The sequence below is a fragment of the Anopheles coustani genome, chromosome 3, assembly GCF_943734705.1.
Source record: "Anopheles coustani chromosome 3, idAnoCousDA_361_x.2, whole genome shotgun sequence".
NCBI classification, from domain to species: Eukaryota; Metazoa; Arthropoda; class Insecta; order Diptera; family Culicidae; genus Anopheles; species Anopheles coustani.
Genome location: NC_071288.1, coordinates 59686596 through 59708688, shown reverse-complemented (window position 1 = coordinate 59708688; position 22093 = coordinate 59686596). Strand labels below are relative to the sequence as shown.

At 40.5% G+C, this 22093-nt stretch overlaps 1 protein-coding gene across 1 annotated transcript; it reads left to right on the top strand.

The window, feature by feature from the left end:
* The first annotated feature begins 4561 nt into the window (after positions 1–4561).
* Positions 4562–21600, top strand: LOC131261308 (oxysterol-binding protein 1). Its single transcript, XM_058263311.1, has 11 exons — positions 4562–5480; positions 8040–8129; positions 9700–9828; positions 10952–11140; positions 11294–11552; positions 13179–13338; positions 18976–19175; positions 19258–19505; positions 19581–19791; positions 20335–20978; positions 21075–21600. Exons 1-11 carry the CDS (start codon positions 5191–5193, stop codon positions 21283–21285), a joined length of 2631 nt encoding a protein of 876 aa, XP_058119294.1. The 5' UTR covers positions 4562–5190; the 3' UTR covers positions 21286–21600.
* The last annotated feature ends 493 nt before the right edge of the window (positions 21601–22093 follow it).

Below are 22093 nucleotides of genomic sequence, written 5' to 3'. Positions count from 1 at the left end.
ACTCGTTTACGTCAGCCTTCGTTGCCCGCAAACCTTTTGAAACAATACCAACACCAATCGAATGAAAAAAAAAGTCGCAGCATACCATGTAATGAGCCAGAAACCGCCCGCTAGGCGATTTTGAGCAAATCGTTCTGAAAAACGTCCTACGTGAAACAAACATCGACTAAACCTCAAACGTGGTCGCAGTGGCGAGCGTGAGCAGCGGCGGGCAGCCGTGAGCGAGCCCGGGTCGTCTCGCTCATGCTCAGTACTCAGCCGATGGCTGCGTTCTGCTAGACTGGTTTGAACCACATGCCTATTTACCAAGGTGCCACACGTGAAGCTTTTTACACCGAACGAACGTTTTTTCGAGCGCGGTTCACGTTCGGTGTTGAAGCTATTCTCAGAATTCGAGCGAACGTTCGCTAGCGTACCGAAAAAGTCGAGCAAAGTTTTTGGGCATGGTTCCCCTTCCATGTACGAATTAAAAAAACAGACCCACTGTTATAAATATGGTATACTACTGTGTCCAAAAAGTAAGGTGACTTTGGTACGCAAACTGTGCACGTCCAAGGTATTGGCGGATTATTATTTTTTTATTGTTGAAATATGTGTTTTTGACTTCTTCAGCAAATTTCATGTAAAAATATTCATCAGGATAGGAGATATGATTTTTTTTGTGGCCTACTACACGTATGAACCTCGTTTTTCGTCTCTGGTCACATTTGGGGAGCAAAGAATTTGCTTAAAATTTTGTATGCGTAACTAATTTTTAGCTGCGGATTCGTTGAAATAGCTTTTGGCGATGCAGTAATGTCGAAAAAAAAAGTTTGCTACGGGTTTAGTGAATTCCAAAATGGCCGCCAGGGCCACAATGGCCAAAAGGGTGTCATGCGACACATTATCCTCAACGATTCAGCATTTGACGAAGCTCACGTTCAAAATATTAGGGAATCAATGTTAAATAATCGTCGATTGATGATAAGAGACTTCACCGATAATATTAAATTATCGAAAGTATCAGTAAATATCGTTTTAGAGGAGGTTTTGGGCCTGGAATTCGACTGGTACCAAAATCGTTGAATTTTTTAAAAAAAAAGGCGTTGCGTTAAAGTGGGTGAAACAGCGCTATCCGACTAAATTGACAAGACGAAGTGCATTATTACTGTAGACGAGACTTGGAACTATGCTTCAGACTGCAAAACAATCAATCAATCGAATAAATAGCGTGCCAGGAATAAGCCAGAACCAAAAAACTAGACAAACGAGGGTCATACGTGTAGTAGCGCACAAAATAAATCGTATCTCCTATCCGGATACATATTTTTACATGAAACTTGCTGTAAAAATCAAAAACACATATAGCAACAATAAAAAAAATAACAATCCACCAATACCTTTGACGCACCCAGTATGAGCACCAAAGTCACCTTACTTTTTGGACACAGTAGTACACCAAATGCCGCATAAAGCTCGGGGTAAAAATATATGGTATACGCGTTGGTTCCCCAAGGAGAACCTTGCTGCACTTTCCTACCAAAGGTATACATGCCTACCAAAAAGAACCTTGCCAAGTGTATTTTTGGTAGCCATGGACTCCTCATAACGAACCAATAATTTTTTGCACATCGTACATCGAAGGAGCCTGCTACGATCCATGGTCGCTGTTTGCCAGCACGAACCAGAGGAGGGGTCGGACCATTTCGGGATGTTTCGCCTGATCGCCTTCCGAACCGGACGATAATTTATTATTATTATCGATATATCAAAAAAATGAAACAAACAAAAATATTTTCCTTCATGAAAATAATTATTATGGGAAAGAAAAGATATCCTGAACTCAGCTCATATAATCTACTACGAATGGGTATACGTTTTTTGCGCGTATAGTCAGAAATAGGTATAATAAACGCACAGTCACGTCAAAAGCGTTCTCTTTAGAGGCGTCCCGCAAGCATAAAGAGAATTGTTTTACCCTTCTTGTCAGAAGTCGGTTTACGCCTATATTGCATAGGAAATCTGCTGCAAAAGAAGGGGTAAAACAATTCTGAAAAGAAGAGTGGGCAGTTCTGAAGAGAATTCTTTTACCCCAAAATAACGCCAAAATTTCTCGTTGGGTCGCTTGCGTGTGCCTCCTCGGTGAGCGGTTTTGAATGGAGCTTCGTCAGGCCAATACCGTTCAGCGGTAGTAGCGCCACATACTCAACCGAAATCAATGATATTGTCTCTAGATCGACTTGTTACGTTATTAATTCGACTCACAGATCCAATCAAGCTAGAACGGAATCAAATCGAGTCCCAAACAGTTCAAATCTGATTCGAATTCCAAAATAAAATCTTTAGAATCCGTCAAATGGGATTCGAATCTTTAGAATTCGTCTCTGGATCGAATCTTAGAATCTTCCGAATCCCGATTCTGCCAACACTATACCACGGATCTCTACGTTAGTGATGAGGAAACTACAGGGATTCAAATCTTTCGATTCAAATCCATTCTGAGATCCGGATCTTCGAATCGGAATCCCAATCCGTCATATCATATATGCTCATCTAATGCCGATTTTGGCTAAACCTCAAACGGTGGTTGCAGTGCTGACCACCCCCTCATACCGCACCCATAGATTGATTGCGTAGCTGAAATTAACGGATGGCTCACGGTCAGCACTGCGACCACCGTTTGAGGTTTAGCCCCGATTTTTCATATCTCGCTCGGGGTCCACACTACAGCGCGACGTCCCGTTTCAAAAGTAGCCCATTTTCGGCAGAACAATCGCGCAAGCCAAGCGCGACAGAGGTAGGGGAGTATGTGGAAATATGTATCACATTGGGGCGCAAACTCGGCTAAAATTTTTATTGAATTTAGACGTAGTGATGCATGATACTTGTTCAGCTACGTATTATGCACCCTGAGTGAGTTTGGCGCTTCTACATTTGAAATTCAATTAGAAAACAAACTTAAACAGACAGCGACGATATTTTGGCCCGCCGTCAATTCGAAACGTAAACAAACCGACAGCTGGACAAACCGTAAACAAATTGAAACACAAACGCGAACAAAACGAGCAATATTCTTCACGAAACATCGGATTTTTCGTTGTACTACTTGTCTCTAGCATTCACAAGTGTAATTCAGTTATGAAACTCAGTTTTAATTGATTTTTTTACCAAAGTTTTTTTGGGTGCCGAAACGTAAACAAACTGCACTCAACAAGTAGGAGATGACAGAGAAATATATATCTCTTACTCGAGGTCCACACTACAGCGCGACGTCCCGTCACAAAACGCGACGTCGCCTGACAGGCGGCCGAACTCCATACAAAAAAAATGTCGCACAAATCGCGCTAGTGTAGAAACAGCGAAAAACGTGACGTCGCGCTAACTCTTGTCAAATGTCAATTCGAAACGAAAACAAGCCGACAGCTGGACAAAACGTAAACAAACCGAAACACAAACGCGTACAAAACGAGCAATATTCTCCACGAAACATCGGATTTTTCGTTGTACTACTTATTTCTAGCCTTCACAAATGTAATTCAGTTATGAAACTCAGTTTTAATTGATATTTTTACCAAAGTGTTTTCGGGTGCCGAAACGTAAACAAACTGCACTCAATAAGTAGGAGATGACGGAGAAATATATACCTCCTACGGTGGGGCAAAATATCGTCGTTGTTTGTTTTAGGTGGTTTTCTCAGTGAATTTCAAATGTAGAAGCGCCAAACTCACTCAGGGTGCATAATACGTAGCTGAACAAGTATCATGCATCACTACGTCCAAATTCAACAAAAAAAATTTAGCCGAGTTTGCGCCCCAATGTGATACATATTTCCACATAATCCCCTACCTCTGTCGCGCTTGGCTTGCGCGATTGTTCTGCCGAAAATGGGCTACTTTTGAAAAGTGACGTCGCGCTGTAGTGTGGACCCCGAGTTACGGTGGGGCAAAATATCGTCGATGTTTGTCTTCTTCTTCTTCTTCTTGGCGTAACGACCGTGTTGGTCATGCCTGCCCGTTAAGGGCTTATGAGACTTGTTTCCCTGTTGTACGTGGATAGCCAGTCCTCTCGTACAGGGGAGGGTCCGGTCTCGGTTGGGATTCGAACCCACGCCGTCGAGGTGGTGAGCCCCGGCGCTCATGGGCCGATTTTCTAACCGGCGCTACGGCTCGGCTGTCGCGGGCCCCCGTCGATGTTTGTGTTAGGTGGTTTTCTCAGTGAATTTCAAATGTAGAAGCGCCAAACTCACTCAGGGTGCATAAAATACATAGCTGAACAAGTATCATGCATTACTACGTCCAAATTCAACAACATTTTTGGGCCGAGTTTGTGCCCCAATGTAATACATATTTCCACCTCTGTCGCGCTTGGCTTGCGCGATTGTTCTGCTGACACTGGGCTACTTTTGAAACGGGACGTCGCGAGTGTGGACCCTGAGTCAGATGGGATTCGAATCTTTAGAATCCGTCAAATGGGATTTGAATCTTTGGAATCCGTCTAGGGGTCGAATCTTCGAATCTTCCCAATCCCGATTCTGCCAACACTACTCTACGTACCACATGAATTTCGCGAAAAATGGTGGACGTGGCTGGTTGTGTCTGTTAACACTAGCTAATCGTTTTCACAATTTTTGTTGTCCGCCGTCGCTCGTCGTTCCTGTGCGCTGTGGTGGGACAATATCGGCGACACAGGTGATCGATTGGATAATAGAAGCGTCTAATCGGTAAATCGTAGTGGAGTAAAAAGTTACCCGTGTTGCTTGAAGGAAACTGCCACACCATCGTCGACCCAGAGGTGGTGGGAGAGAAGGCTTTACTTTCTGTGCCGTTGAATGGAACATACGATTCCGTTCGTCGTATCGACACCGCTCCGTGTAAATGCGTACCTTGTTATCATTATCGGCCCCGTGTTGGTGAATTTTGAGAGCAGGATTAGTTAGCTCGGTGCATAATCAGTAAATTGGTACCGACGGTATCTGTAGCACATACCGTTTGATCTCTTGTGTCTCATCCACGTATGTGTGTGTGTGTGTGTGTGTTTGGTATTTGGTAACAAAAACAAAGTCCATTTCTGAGCTTGTTGAAGACTCGATCAAGAAGACGTCCGCGGTCGTGGACGACATCTTTAGTGCTTCAGTTGTGCAAAGCCCTGCGGTAGAGAGGGTCATTACGTGCGGCCAGTGATACACTTTCGGCGCAGACACGAACGAAGGCAATGTCTGAAGTGATGCCAGGCACTGCGAAACCAGCTGGAGGCACAACTCCTATCGCGCCCAGTGCCACCGGACCAGCAGGGTTAGTAAGCGGGGTGGCTGCTGTGGCTGCTGCCGCCGTCGTTGCCAGTGGCGCAGCCACGACGAACAGCACCAATCCCAATGGGTCTGCGGCCGCAGCATCCCAGACGGAGCCGGACATGAAGGGTTGGTTGCTAAAGTGGACCAACTACTTGAAAGGCTACCAAAAACGATGGTTCGTCCTATCGAAAGGTGTACTGTCCTATTACAGGTAGGAATCGTGGGCGTTGCATCACACCAAGGCGTGTTTTCATTTCCATTGCCCTTCAATATTTCTACAACACATTTCTGCCTTTCCAAGTTTGATTCTTTTGGTTTATTGCTCAGCTGTTTCTAACCCACACTGGTTAAGCGTTGTTTCTTTATTTTCTGTTCGGTTCCCATTTCTTCTTTCTTCACCCTTTCGTTGTTCCTTTTATTTCATCGAAAGTAGATTTTTTGTTACTATGGTTTTTACCTTTTTCCTCCACAGAACCGTTGGTAGATTTTTCTACACATTTTCCCGCACTGTGCACCACAGCAGCGATTTCGTTCATATTTACATGCATTCTCACCCGCACTCACCTCACCAATGCCAACACGTCCATGTCCTCGCATCCGCAAATAATCACCTTGCTTTATAAATAGCTCCCAAAACCTTCGTCTTGAATATTCCATGTTGGCCTTATAAATCGACCAATTTAAATTGTACGTAGGCTAATTTAACATGTGGATCAAATATTTATCAAAGCAGGACAATTGTAGTATTTGTTTTTGAATCCTTGCCCTATCTTATGGAATATCGTAGAAACTCCTCATCGAACTATGATGCAACGCGCGACGCCTCAGGGCATTTAATGATGGTTGCAAGTGTGTGCGCGTTTGTTTGTGTTTTCAGCGAAGGTGTGTGGGTACGTCTAGAGGTGTTGTTTATCAGCGAGTGTTGGGGAATTTCTATTTTTTTAGTCTCGCGTTTTTTTTATCTGTTCGCACATGCTAAGAAAAGCGGTACCCCATGTTGGGTGACAACAACCGAGCGGAAGGAAGCATCAGTGAACCCTATCGTTGGCTGTCAGTGGCTCGAAGGACATTGTGAAATGGGACGTTGATAGCCGAATAATAATTGCTATTTTTGAACCACGGCGAGACCCGCCTGTCCATTCCACCTGTGCATGCCCACGGACGGTGATGGCGTAGGACTGCGTTTCACGGTAGAATGCATTCATTTGCGTTTTGATATCAAAATGCTTACGATACCCTAACACGGTTACGTCACAATGCAAAATAAACCCGATCGATTTTTATGGCGCGTAAAAAGTTTCCTTCCAAGAAAACCGTTTCTTAAAAATCATCAGAAATCTTATAATGGCACACCATCCTATTCCGCTGAGAGGCAATGGAGTTGTAGGGCTGACATCGGTCACTTTAGGGTTTAATGACCAACCTTATCGGTTACGCCAGAAGGCATGACTAGAAGAAACCCTAAATCTAAATCTCTTCCTATCTCACCACCAGTGTCCAGTCCGCGCGATTCACTACCACACTACACTTTCTTGAGGGTGAATAGAATTTCCTTATCAATTCCTGAGATCGTTTTGTGATTTTAATGAATACATGGCTGGAGTAGGAGCTTTTGCTATGTTCTTTGAACTATTTTTTTCGGTTCGCGCACGTTTTGTGTTGCGAATAGTAATAGTTCGGCTACCAAAACAGAGAAATTTACGTGTATCCAAGGGGTTTAACCGTTAAGGTTATGGAATTAACATCCTAAGATGTTTTATACCATGGATCGTATTGCATACCATACAGTATCAAAATGTTTAACGATCGTGATGTTTGATTGTACATTGTTAGCAGGTAGAAGGTTATGATTTCCGCAAAACAAGGTATCACATAACTTATAAACAGTGAAGACTTCAGATTAGTTCATAGAAACTAAAAATTACCCATCAGGACGATCTTTTTTAGATTCCATTAAAGGTAATATACTCTCAAAACCTGATAAAATGTATTTGCTAAGTGGAACAATTGATACATCTTCCCACAATACTCGTGCAATTTATAAAAACCCCATGCCCGCAAGATGCATAAAACTTAACTATCATTAAATGTTTTGAATTAGTATGATTTAAATTTAAATGAATTTAAATGGATGTTAAAGCACTATCGTTTGTTTATTATTAACGTTGCATATGCTGTATATATGGCCTAATTGGCGATAATCAGTCTCATTGTAACTTATAGGATAGTTTCATGCAATTATATATTTTTTCGCTAACCTTAGTCATGCTTCTCATATTGACTGCAAGCCATTGCCATTATCTGCTTATCCATATTCATTTTATTTACATACTATTGCTTGTCCCTTTCATTCCTTACTTTATTCACAGATTTTTATATTAAACCGACGAGTTCTTTGCCATTTACTAATTTTCACTGCATGATTATTGTATTAAAACACTTTTATTTGCAAATTCATCTTGTATTTATAATTGTATTAATTTGTATTGTATTATAATTTGTCGTCTTTTGTTATTTTTGTGTTTTTCGTTTCATTGACTAACATGAAATAAACTAATTGGTGTACAAAGTTTGTGCCCTTAAAATTAAAATCTACCGTTAAAAAATTTAAACAATTACAAACAACTTAAATCCGTACAAGGCTCGGAAAACGCAATGAACTACATATAGTATCAATATAAAAGCTGTGATACTCTTTACACCTAAATCGATATTGAACGAAAAGAAACAATCGAATTGATATGACTCTGGGGTTTGAACTATTGAACAGGGCTGAACACGGAGCCGGATCGTATGCTGGGGGCAGGAGTGCCGGGGGTAAATTATCTATAAGACGCCGCAGGAAAGGCCCCCGACCCGAGTGAGTAGAGCCCCATGACAAGTGGAAAACAAAATCATTTAAACACACTTTCCTATCGTGTTTGGAAAACGTGTCTATAAAATAGGCTTAAAAGCATCTTCGTATCTGAAAACATTTGGCTCATGCAATTTTTCTCTTTCTTTTTACCATGTTTGATTGCTGTTAGTACTTTTTGTTCTTTACTTTGTTGGTCACACTTTCTCTTTCTCCCTCTCTGTTCATTTAGCCCTTTTCCACTATTGCTGTATCGCTCGTTTCCTCTACATAAGTTTTTTTAAAAATGGAAATTACAACGCTTTTAGTTTTCAGATGTTTAAGCACTTTGTTGATTGTGTAGAGAAGTAAGGAAAATTATGCGTTTCTATCACATTTTTTAGGAATAGGCTAAAATGGCTTGTAGCTATTTTAGAGGGCTTTTTATGTTTCGACAATAATTATTCTGTTTCACGTGTTTTGACGTTTAGGTGAATAATTTAGATCGCAATGCATTTTTTTTGTTTTCCTTATATATGGAGCTTCAATTAAGAAAGTTGAATGCATTACCATTAAAATTAAAGTTTGTGTAGTGAATCTCGATCGTGTAATTAATTATCAGCGATATTTTGAATTTTTACTTGATCAATGATAAGTGTTTTTAGCGACTGATTTTACATTTGCCGTTTGCAAATTAAAATGCTGTATTTGGAGACAAAAATTAAACCGACATGGATCGGACATTTGCATTATTTTTATTTCCATAAAAAAATAATTATTACCACATTAAAACTAAGCCTAAGTTTAACTCTACATTACTAATATCTGCATTACTAATAACTTTCAAAGGGCATGTTTCTTTTAATACCATTCAACAACATGTAATGCTCGTAAGTCTGTGGGCCGTGTGCAACCATAATGTAGTTTTCCATAAACGGTACATCAAAATGTTTTTGTTGTGGCAAGATGTTTTTGGTTTTTTGGAGATGTCTTTTCTTTTTTTTTATTTTTGATTCCGTATTCCATCTGAATCTAAGATTCTTTACATCTATCAGCCAGCTAAAATAGTGAATCATTTTGGAAATTAATAATCCCATAACAAAAATAAGATATCGCTCATTACTTTCTAGTTATTGTATGCCATTGGTGCCATTCTAGTTATTGTATGCCATTGGTAGAGACGCATAATATCTCTTGTTGAATTAAGCAATTCTACAGCACAATCATTTTTCCATTTCATGGTAATTTGAAACGGGACACACATGCATTTAATTGTTTCATTTTTCTTATGGTTTAAATATATTTCTTTTCAATTCAGGTACAAAAGTAGTTGAATGAGAATGAATGATGTTTAATGAGTTTTGTGCTAGAGTAATTCTTTAAATACTACTTTTGCCCGTTATCATCAGTGAACTCAATAGTATGACACACTATAATTTTTGTTTTTTATTGTTTGTTTTCTAGATGCATTTTCCAAAACCGATACTAAAATTCACCTGTGTACCAATGGATCCCATTACTTCCCCTGTACCCAATGTAGCAAGCGTAATGAAAAAAAAACCATTGACCTCCCTCCCTCCCCTAATTTACCCCGCAGGAGCAAAGGAACCATGATGCAATGCTTAAGAGCCCCACGTTCTCCAACTAGATTGGTACCTCCCTCCCTGCCAGACTCGAATAGCAATAGCAATGTGCCGATGAAGAAGCATAGCAAAAAGCTGAAAAAGTAATTAAAACTAAACCACCGTCGTTAGTAGTTTAGTAGAGGTCTAAGTAGTGCTGGATGTAAAAAAGAACTCCATCAGCCCCGCGTGTGTTAACAATGGATGATGTGTGTCGGTGGTGGTTGGGAGAAAGATTGGTGATGGGATTTACTCAAAAACACATCAGCTAACACGATTGTAATCATATCATGGATAGGACATACTAACCGATCTGTAGTCTTACAGAAATCGATCAACACGAACTGGTCAGTAACGGCATGTCTAGACAGTATGTTTCATTAGTGTTAGGTGAGGATTTTGTTTTCTCGAAACGTTTAATGAACTTCTATTGTAATGTGCACTCATCAAACGAGTTTTGGTACCTAGTTTAGGTAGATTATCTTGAGCATTTTTTTTTCTTCTCAATACTTTCCTGAATAAAACACATATGAGGTTGTACTGTTTCATAATATCGGAATGTACAAGGTGATGGTCATCTATGTGTATATATCATAATCGAAACTTCCCTTCCCAAGAAACCTTTTCGTGTACTACGAACAAACTACTCAGTGTACTAAACATATGAAAGAATGCTCTTCAATCCTTTCGCTCCTGCCGCCACATCCTTGTCCTCGCTTAAAGCTTTCCATTTGTATACATGTGGTCTCATATTATTTCAAATCGCATTTGATTGAGTCCAATCGTTTACTTATTCTTTCCATCGAAACCATCGAGGCTTTTACGGTGGTGCTTTGCCATGTAGTAGAAGTAATGGATTCCTTTCGCTGTGCGGCTCAGATCAGATGATGACCCAGGGAGCACATGATTTGGAAACCTTTACTTCCCGCCACACTGCCGCTGGGTAATCGCAGGCAAAAGAAAACACATACATACACACACATACGCACAATTCATGTTTCCCACTGCTTTCTTCTGTGTTAGTTCCTTTCTCTTTCTATCACTCTGTTCTTCCTTTTTCTTTTATCTGCCCATTCACGTTTGTTGGTATCCTCTTGTATCCTTCCGTTTTGTATCCTTTACTTACCCTTGCGCGCGCTCTTTCTGATAACTGATTGTTCCCTTTTGTTCTTCTTCTTCTTCCGCCTGCGATCGTCCGTCTATCGAAATCTTCCTCTATTTCTCCAGAAACCAGGCGGAAATGGCGCACACATGCCGCGGGACGATTTCCCTGCACGGGGCCCTCATCCACACGGTGGACTCCTGCACGTTTGTCATCTCGAACGGGGGCACCCAGACATTCCACATCAAGGCCGCCAACGAGGTCGAACGTCAGTCCTGGGTGACCGCGCTGGAGCTGGCCAAAGCGAAAGCAATGTAATGTATTATCCCATTCCCCCAACAGCCACCTACCACGGGTCAGCCTTCCCTGGTCCGACCCCGGGGTGAACGTTTGGCGGGGGCGGAAAATTGCTTTCGGATATTTACTGTCACCTAAATTGTGATTTTCTTCCCCGTTTCGATTCACAGACGTGCGATGGAAAGCGACGAGGAGGAGGAGGATACGGCAGCCAACACGATACCCAGCGAGGAGCTGAATTTGGTCGTGCGCGAGCTGACGGTTAGGTTAGAAAATTTGAAAACATGCTACGACCTTATCACCAAACACGGCACCGCCCTGCAGCGGGCGCTCTCGGAGTTAGAGACGGGCGACGATCTGGCGAACAAGACGAAAATCGTCAGCGAACGGGCAACGCTTTTTAGAATATCCTCCAACGCCATGATCAATGTGAGTATCTTTGTTGGCAACGGAACCGCGTCTTCCTGTCTTTTAACGATCCATAGGCATCCATTGTATTAATTTGTTTGGTTCGTAAATGCATCTCGGATATCCTTGCAACTAATCAAAATTTGTAGGAATCGTTTTCTGCCATTTTTTCTCTATTCTTTAGTAGATGAGGTGATCTCGTAATGCGCTGAATAAAGCAACATTTTATACTTTAACCAAATAATATAATCAAAACATTGGAAATACTATGACAGCCCTTTCTCAACTAAGAAACCTTGCTTCTTCTAAATTTGTTTTGATATTCTAAATGATCGCAATGATATACAGTCCGGACCAACTCGCTAAATAACGAGAAACAAAGATGAACGTTGCTAAAGACCTCATACATCATAAGATGGACTTTTAACGGCTATAATATGAGTTGTCCGCATATGGATCATGTAGGTTTTGTTGAACTAGTTGGCTTCCAGCAGTAGTAAAATCCGTAAAAAGAGAGTTCGAGTAAGGCTATTGAATCCAGCTTCCTGGGTCTTCGCAAACAAACCTGGAGACATATATCTCTATTGAGTTAAGGACCGACTACCAGGGCCATATGTGTCTGTGATTATTCTGATTTTCTGTGTGAGTCACAGTTTCACTGCGAGCATGTTTTGTTCGCGTTGAGAAGTTTTTGCTCTTTTTAATTTTTTTGCCAAATTCGTAAACGATTACTTATTAGCATATTTGCTAACTATTTTTGTTTTTTTTTTGTTTTGGTCAATATGGTTCTCGGCACTGGTCAATGAGAAATTAAATTTGTTTCAATTGTAGCTTTGAATTTTAAATAAGCTATTTTGCTTTGAAAAAATTACCCCTTTTTTACCGCTAGTCGGATACTAGTGTTAACATGTTCGGCGTCAAGTGCTACCGTTTAAGAGCATCAAAGATCAGACAAAGAAAAATGTATATCATTTGAAAATTAAAATTAAAAAACACTTAAAAAACCGCTATCGGGGGGCGGAAAAAAACATCGTAAAATTCAACAAGAATATCACCCGTACCTCAAAATATTTCAAAAAGCGAAACATCTTATACCATATCTCTAAAGTGTGTAAGGGACACACATATCAACCTTTTTATAGGTAATAAATATTTAACAAACAATCGTTAACTTACTGCAACTGTAAATGGCAATCAGTCTGTGTGGAAGGAATGCTCAATAAATGATACAACCAATCCATAGCAGTTTGAAGTACTGTTAAAATGTTTACATTCGCAAACATCACTCTTTGTTTACGATGTTTTATAGAACACAACAGCGAAAGGAATTTGAAACTTTTTACTCTGTATCTATTACTAAATATGTCACTGGTGGTCATGAGTAGATAAATAAACGCAACCTTAGTGTACCCGCGGTGGGACAAACCGTTCAGCACGTGAACGATAAGAATGACGCAGCACTTATCGAAGGTATTGCAAATGAAGGGTAAAAAAAGAAGTTAGCTATTGTCATAACAAACGCTGAAATTGAATCTTCTTTCTGCGCCATGAGAAGTAGGGGAAGATAATGGAAAGGAAACAAATGCACCCTAGGTATTGTGCTGGCAGATCGTGTTGACTAATGTAATGAATGCTTTCTTCTTCTAGGCCTGTTCGGATTATTTACAAACGGCGCAGACGCAGGGTCACAAGTGGTCCAAGATGTTGCAACACGAGCGTGACCAAAAGCTTCACCTGGAAGAAATGGTCGAACAGTTAGCTAGACAACATTCTCACCTGGAGCAGGCTGCCAACCGACACAGGCCTAGTGAGTATTATCATATGCTTGTTTGCTGGACCGTAGACTCGCGCCTAGGAGATGTCATGGAACTAGTAAATGGCTAGTAAATATGCCTAAGGGGTTACAATGACACTGGACCAAAGGCAAACATTTCCTCTTGTGGTTTGCTCTTTGTTGGTCTTTATTCCTTGAAGGTGTCATCCAACTCACGATCCATCAAACATTTCAACCGAAGTTTAATATAAAACTGTGACGTTATTTCATAAGCATTTTTCAACTCAACTTCCGCACAACATTTCAGTCTGAAATCATGACCCATCCTCTTTTCTTAGTACATCCACTACTCTCTCACCTTCTTCATGTCTTGTGTTTTATGAATATTTCCAATAAACTCCACCACTACGTGAAGAAATGGACAAAAACAAATCGCTCCCTGAGGAATAAGAAGCAATGTTGTGTTGTGGGAAAAAACAGACGCGAACTGACCGTTCGGTGTCTGATGTTGACCTTACTCGTTCTCGGATGGTAAATTGAATTATCACCTATTAACTGCCGCACGGTGTACGTTTTCATATTTCGAAAGTATTTCGACGGATATTTGGCGATACAAAGATTTGCCTTGCAACTGATCAGTTGCATTTTGTTTGATGTTATTGCATGAACACGTGCAATATTTTTTGAAAAATTATTGCATTACTATTTAAAAAACTAACAATGTGCAATATTATTTCAAAGGCCAAGCTGCCACCTTGCACGTTAAATTGAACTTCCACTTGCCATTTAATCCACGCCACAGCAAAAACTTTGCATAAACCAAATCATGGATAAATTACATCATGCAACTTTACCATTTTCCTTCACATATTCGTTAAGCCTGCTCTAGCGGAAGAAGAAAAATTCATTGCGTGTCGCGACTCACAACTCTCAAGGTCTCCATCATATTTTTAACCAACCGCTTCCGCACCCTCTACGCTCAGCGGTCACAGTTTAACATCGTAGCAATTACTGTAGGTCGTCCATTTGGTACAGCATTTTAATCACGTCGCCCGAGATTCTAAGTGCACAAACCAGCTGAAAAGCTTCCGTACACTTGCACTGTGCTCCGGTTTATCGTTGCCGGCCGCCCGAATGGGGTTGTGTAGTGTCCAGCTGGGGCTGGCGGCTAGTTTGCCTGTGTATATCATGCCAGTCTCGCTCAAATATTCACGTTAGGAGGCGTCAGTACAATTGGTGATTAATCATGTCACCATGCTATCGCTGTGCTCGTCATTGTCGTTTTGCGGAAGTATTGCGATTAGCGAATGCTGAATGAAAATCTGCCGCCAAATGTGATGGCGATAGAACGATTGATATATTTTCCCTCCTCAAATAATTACATTCCATCGCGTTGCATTGTCCGGTTGCGTTATTAGTTGAAACATGATAATCCCTTTTTTCTTGAGAGAATTATGTGCACTCCGACCTTAAATTTTACTTTTCAAAACAGAAGATCTTTTTGGTCAAACTGTTATTATTATTATAATTATTATTATTATTATTATTGTGTCAAGGCTACACCAAATTGAAACGTTCACTACGAATCACAGTTATATATTTTGGAACACATTTTTTTTTTTTGTTACAGCATTTAAAAAATCGGCGCTGAGATAGCACCTTGGTGGCGTGCGTTTCAATCGTTGATCCCTCTTTTAGTAGTGCAATATCCTCAATATGAATGGTTTAACATATAGATATAATGCAATGATCACAAAGCAAAGCAAATGGTTTTTTGTTTAAAAAATAATATCGAATTATATAAACTGCCGATTCCGTTATGAACTTGCCGTGTGAAGTTATCGTTGAAAAATAACAAAATATCCCAAAAAAGCTCTTAGATACTTTTTAACCCACACACGTTTTCAGAACCCATACGGAGTATTAATCAAACAAAAATTTGATGCTTTCAATACCCAACCAACATGCAGTTGTTTAGTATACATTTTAATATGAGACATCGCAACCTTCACTTGATTGTATGTGAAAAATGTACGTTGTCGAAGCATTGAAAATTAAACTGTAGGGCTTTACATTGAGAGATACATTCCGTTTCACCTAGGACGGTGCATATTGCCACGATCTCTACTGCAAAAATGCAAGAATTTTTTTTTTTCGACTTGCACGACTTCTCTATTGGCACCCTCTCCGAGTTATTGTGACCATGCAAGACTCATAGAAACATATTTTGTAGTATTTGTTAAATAAACGATTTAGGTACATGATAAAGATCCTCTTGATTATAAATCTAATTGCGATGGTTGGACCATCATTCTCGACAAAAATCGGTGCAAATTTTTACAACGTTTAACATCTGGACTGTTTTGTATGGGGTGTGTGAATATTACTTTGTATCTTTTCATTTACACTTCTCAACTAAAATACTGCAGCTGTATTTTACTCACCAGAGCATATGTACCCTCTTTCTCCTGTTTGTAAGCTATCGAAACTATCGTAGGTTGTTTGAAAATTGTGTATACTAGTCAGTCCTCTTCCGGTTTCGGCTTGGATTCAAACCCACGTCGCATAGCCCGTTGGCCGAACATGTTCAACATGAAAAAAATGTTAACAATATTGAAATACTGAACAATTGTAAACAAATGTTTTCGTACGTTCATTATAGCTAAAAAGATACTCTATACTCAGCCGACATATTTACTGTATGAACACTTGTTCTGTTTACCGATCAATACATGACATTGTCATATGTACATTTTGCAAAAATTCATTTGGAAGCGTTTATTGCGTCCACAACTGTGAAAAAAGAAGTGTTTAGGTATTAGTGAAACGAGGCAATTTGGTCGCGGATAGGCGTTTTTGTTGTGTGGTTCCACTACGACGAGACGATTTTCGTGCAGTTAGTCATTCCGCTGGTCGCGTAAAGACGAGAATCGCTGATAAGAGCGCGCGCGTTCCGTGCCCTTCGTTTTGTTCCTTTTTTCCCCTGCACCTTGTCGGTTGCTTTCGATTTCGTGTAGTGTTGTTTATTAGAAGACGCGTGTGTAGTAGCATAGTAAATCTGTTGCTTCCTCTTCAAGTGAACTAATCACTTGGTGATGTTTTTTTTGCTGTGTGTTACAATCACTTTGCCGCCTTCCTTTTATGTGTGAATATCATATACGCATTCGTTTCCCCTTGAAACACATCCCACGAAGTGAACCGTAAAACGCTGGTTTGATAGTTTGCGTGTAAACTGAGTTTCCATACCAATTTACACCAGTTCAGTGAACGGCAAAGAGACGTGTTTGTCCTGACGTACTGTGCGTTTAGCAAGTGGATCATACACCAAAAAAAAGTCCTAAAAATATATGCCAACTCAAAGTGGCACCACTGTCGTACGATTGGTGAGGTAGCAAATCCTAACGTCATCATGATAATGGGCCTAGCATGCGTCACTGTTTAACTGGGTATGTTTAAACTCCGTAGTTCTATAAAATGCTCCTTTTCCGGCCTCGTCCCACCCAACTGTTTTGTTATCTGTGAAATGCACCTGCGTTGACTTGCTGCAAGCATATCAGCTGATGGCCATTAGAACGATCATATGGTGGAACGTTGATAAGACAGCATTCCATACATGTAATAGTCCATTATTTAGTTTGAATGGTTGCTGTAATTGTTGTTGAGTTTCACAGGTATAAAGTAATCCTAGTGGACTTTGCAGCATTAAACAAAGTTCACTACTTTGTAACGTGATCACCTTGACCATGTGTTATATGCCTCGACCAAGGCTATTCGTAGTGGTTTGTAGTGGTGAAACAGTGCAGTGGTTGTGTGGTACGTTCAGAAAAACAAGAAATTCAACACACAGCATACAAACGGATGCGAGGTCTGCTACTGTAGTGCTTTACGAGAACATATGTTCTTCTCCTCTTAGCGATTGCTTTGTGCACTCTAAATTTTCTGCTGATTTGGCATTTTCGTTACCATTGCTTTTAAGACAGACGTTGCGGTTGTGAAGCAATTGATAGGAAATCTGTCTGAAAAGAAAATAAAAGATGGTATTGGGTTAGTATGCAGTTCGGTCAGAAAATTGATCGTGAAGGAGTAAACTTTTTCAATTAGCCTACTCTAGTGTTCACCGTTTTGAAGGACGCGGAATGTACGTTAGTTTGTCCTCTTTAACCCACGATGGGCCAAAATTCTTTTGCCATAATACTAGGTATTTCCAACATACGATAAATTATGCAAGTGAACAATTATTCTACTACTTATACATTAAAAAATTCTTTTACAAGGTAACAACATCTAATATCCTATTGTAAAAACGATTATGGTAACAGAACGTACGATGGCATATATACTGCAGTAATTGCTTAATGTCCCTGGTTTCGTTCACCTTCACCGTCACCACATCTCAGACACATTTATTTTATTGTGTACTTAACGGCCGCAAACGATGTGCTTAAGGAATAAGCTTAACATTCCTATCTAAACGCTGCTAGAACTACAATCGTTATTTCGCAAAAGTTTTTCGGTGCTATTAATAAAAACCAGCTAAAAAAACAACACATTCAGATGAATACTTTCCGTTCCCTTGACCTTTCTGGGATCAGCATATTCGGAATGAAGAGCATGCGAAAACACCACTGCTGTGGATTAGTTCAAGAGAACTACCCAAAAATGTCGTCGTTTAACCTATTTTTCTGCATTGTTCAAAAATAATATGAACACAGTATGTAGTTACATTATTGGATCCATTCATGATGTTTTGGATCCTTTAAAATATACCTCTTCCTACTAAACGCTTTGTTTAATGTTTTCGGTTTATTTTAAACAATTAAATGGGATGAATGCGGTGGAATAAACTTATGCAAACATTACACTAACCTCACTTAACAGAATATATCCTGAACAAATTTAACTATTTATGTTGCTCCTTTTCCATAATTGTAAATTGGTTTTATATTTAATGTTCAAGACAAAAATATGTGTCTGCTCCAAATTACCCGCGGAACCAACTGTTTCGCTGGTCATTTCGTGCAAGGTTCCACCAAGTCTGGTTTAATTTCTCTCTTGCCAAGGAAAAGTAAATAGAAACCATGTGAATCTGATGTTTGGGGATATGGGGGAATGCAAAGGTATTTCCCAAGTTCTGTTGCTAACAATAAGCGATGGCGCCATCTGCAGTGTGTGTATCCATGTTATAAGCTTGGCATGACGATGACCACAACGTTCATGAAATGTGATTACTGGACACACTTTCGTGTCCACTGAATATCCAGCAATGCGCCGCACATTTCCCTGTTTTGTCACGAAACGTTCTTTTTGGAGAATGTTTCATGTCCGAACAGTATTTATACATCGCACATTGAGTACTTAAAATAGTTACATAAATTGTTTGAGTGTTGTGAACCACATCAGTGTAAGAGTAGTATGATCCGTAGGGTTCGCCCAATTTACTGAACCATATTAGCTATTATTCATAAAATGCCATAGCTTTAGCTTAAAAAAATCCGCATTGGAAAAATATTTTTTATTTAAGAAATTAACAAATAAACCCTGGCTGCCTGAAAATCCTTTTTAATCGATAATTTCGCGATACCAGCTGTTTGATCATTGACATCAATAGGGTTGTTACTTCAGTAGATCAACGTGAAAAAAAAACTTAAATGTTGAATGTGTTTTTAACAGACGCTGCCACTTCTGCCTCGGACGACGAAGATAATGAGTTCTACGATGCACAAGAGGAAGGAGGCTCTGTCGCATCGCAAGAAGAAAGCTCTTTCATACTGAACATACCGGTCACGACGCACCACAACCACCGGCGGAACTCTAACGACGCCACCGGGAGCTCGTCCGAAGGAGAGGAAGGCAACAGTGAAACACAGCAAGTAAGTCCACTCAGTTCGGATGGGTAGTCTCGTAGTATGAAACGGGTTTTGCTAACTTTCAGTCGTACCAATTGTGTTCCAGGTATTAGTAGTTGCCGAGGATTTGGGCAACATGGATGTAACCGACAGGATATCGGTCAATAGTAGCCAAGCGCTAACACCAACACTATCGAATCAATCCAGGGTCGCCCGAAAAAGGCGGACACGGGTTCCCGAAAAACCCAACTACCCGTTGAATCTGTGGTCGATCATAAAGAACTGCATTGGCAAGGATCTTTCCAAGATTCCAATGCCGGTCAACTTTAACGAGCCTCTTTCGATGCTACAAAGGTACGTACTTGAAGAAAGGGTGTAAAACAAGGGTGGCAAAATATTTGCATAATTTATTTTTGTTGTTATGTACAGATTGACGGAAGATTTTGAGTACTCGGAGATTCTGGATAGAGCTGCTCAAGCGAAGGATACATGCGAGCAACTTGCTTATGTGACAGCATTTACCGTATCCAGCTATTCAACCACGAGTAATCGCACCGGGAAACCATTCAACCCATTGTTAGGGGAAACATACGAATGTGATCGAACCGACGATCTCGGCTGGAGGTGTATCAATGAGCAGGTGAGTCTTCGTTAGGACAGTCAATCGGTATCGAATATCGCACATCCATCCATACAAATCCTAGACCTGAATCATGATTTCAAATGAAATTTCTTGAAATGTTGTGTATTTCAATTCTAGATTTGGAATACATCGGTTAAAAATAATTATCCAACATTTCCCGCTTTATTGGTTGCTTCATCAGTCCCCCGGCTAAAATCAAAATAGGTGTTGATATGTTTGTGGATTTCATAATTATTACCATTTACCTTCTTCAGTTAAGCTCTAAATATGAAAGACCAAATTTGATTTCCGATAAAAGATAATTGAATATGTACTTGATAACCTTCCCATTGTTGTTTTTTTGTTTTTTCTTCTATATGTAATGGTCTTCTAAAACTAGTTCTGCATAAATCATGTTTTCCAACTTTGGTCCACTTCCAATAGCGAACACGTTAAATTATTTATGATTGAATAAAAATAATTAAAAAGACTAAATCTAAATCTTTAAATTAACTTTAACTTTGTTACACGTAATTTATTACATCATTTTTCAAACACCAGGTTTCTCATCATCCTCCAATGGCCGCACAATACTGCGAGGGCCGCGGTTGGCGGTGCTGGCAAGAGTTCTCTATGACGTCCAAGTTCCGCGGCAAGTACATCCAGATCGTGCCGCTCGGGTACGCACATGTCGAATTCCCCGCCACCGGCAACAAGTACACCTGGCGCAAGGTGACTACGACCGTACACAACATAATCGTGGGCAAGCTCTGGGTGGACAACCACGGCGATATGGAGATCTTCGGGGAAAATAACGCCAAAGGTGTAAAGTGTCATCTGAAGTACTTGCCGTATTCCTACTTCACGCGCGACACACAGCGACGGGTGAAAGGTGTCGTGATGGACAGCGTAAACCAGGTGAAGTGGGTAATCAACGGTACGTGGGACAGTAAGATCGAAATTGCCCCGGTAACGTCGACGAGCGGCTCCACGGAAAATCCGGTTTACAAGACGGGCAACTACAAGACGGCCTGGACGCGCCGCATGCCACCACCCGACAGCGACAAGTACTACAACTTTACCCTGCTCGCCTGTCAGCTGAACGAACCGGAATCGAACGTTGCGCCGACCGATTCCCGGCTGCGACCTGACCAACGGCTGATGGAGGATGGCAAATGGAATGAGAGTAACCAGGAGAAACTACGGTAAGCATGAGCACAGTTGTCTGACCTGTAAATTCATAGATAGTTCAAAGTGTAACTTTTACTAATACTATTGACCATATTATGTTTCTTCTACAGCTTAGAGGAAAATCAAAGGGCCCGTCGCCGGCAGCGTGAAGCGGAAGCGGAACAAGCCGCCACCGAAGGACGCCCCTATCCGCCCTACGAACCGATATGGTTCAGCAAAGAAAAGGAAGAAGGAACCGACAATCTGGTGCATGTCTTCAAGGGATCCTACTGGGATGCGAAAGCGAAACAGGATTGGTCGAAGAGCCCAAACATTTTCTAAACGTCAGACCGCTATGTTAAGGAGGAAAAAAGTAACAGCCTGCAACATTTTGCAAGTCTAAACCGGTTCCTATGCAGAGGAGATGAGTTCGGCCGCCCGTCCGCTAGCCTTTCTTTTTCTAGTAGAGAGCTCGGGGTTGTTGTTTTCAATGTTCTTGTTTGAAGCCAATTTCGATTGCTGTTAATTCCTTCCAACTAGGTGAATTCCAGTCTTTGAACAAATAATGAGCTAGGTGAACAGGACGAAAACTGTGGCGGACATTTGAAGGAAAGTAGACTAACAAATACAATATTCTACAAACACGTTCGAATATTATCACTCGCGTTTCTGTATTGAGCATGTAGCTTATCCTTCATCACTTACGCCTTGTCATTCTCATCCGTTACATTGCACCGTCATTGGTGCAAGTGACCCATAGTGGCTGCATTTTGTATACAGAAGATGGTAAAAGGGGAATGAGATTAAGGGAGCATGAATGTTATTTTAATGAATCACATCAATCATGCATACACGGCATTAAGTAAACATATACGGACTAATGAGATAAATTTCTACCTGCAGCACATACAACAAATTGCTATACAAAGATACACGAAACTAATTCAACTACCTATGGCTTGATGCACCTGTTCTGTAAGCTCATAAGAAACATCAAAGCTTGTAAATTATATCAGATGCGCGGATTATTTTAGCTATTTGAAATATTGTTTGCTGATTTATCCATCATTCACAATATGGTTTCCCGATCGACACAGGTGTATGAACAATTATTGAAACACTTGAATAACTCCTCATTATCATCATACGT

Bases quoted from the DNA above. Each gene is read 5' to 3' on its own strand.
- LOC131261308 (XM_058263311.1), top strand. From the start codon at position 5,191: ATGTCTGAAGTGATGCCAGGCACTGCGAAACCAGCTGGAGGCACAACT. The intron at 19,176-19,257 runs GTAAGTCCACTC...ATTGTGTTCCAG, and splicing joins GCAACAGTGAAACACAGCAA to GTATTAGTAGTTGCCGAGGA. The intron at 20,979-21,074 runs GTAAGCATGAGC...TTTCTTCTACAG, and splicing joins AGTAACCAGGAGAAACTACG to CTTAGAGGAAAATCAAAGGG.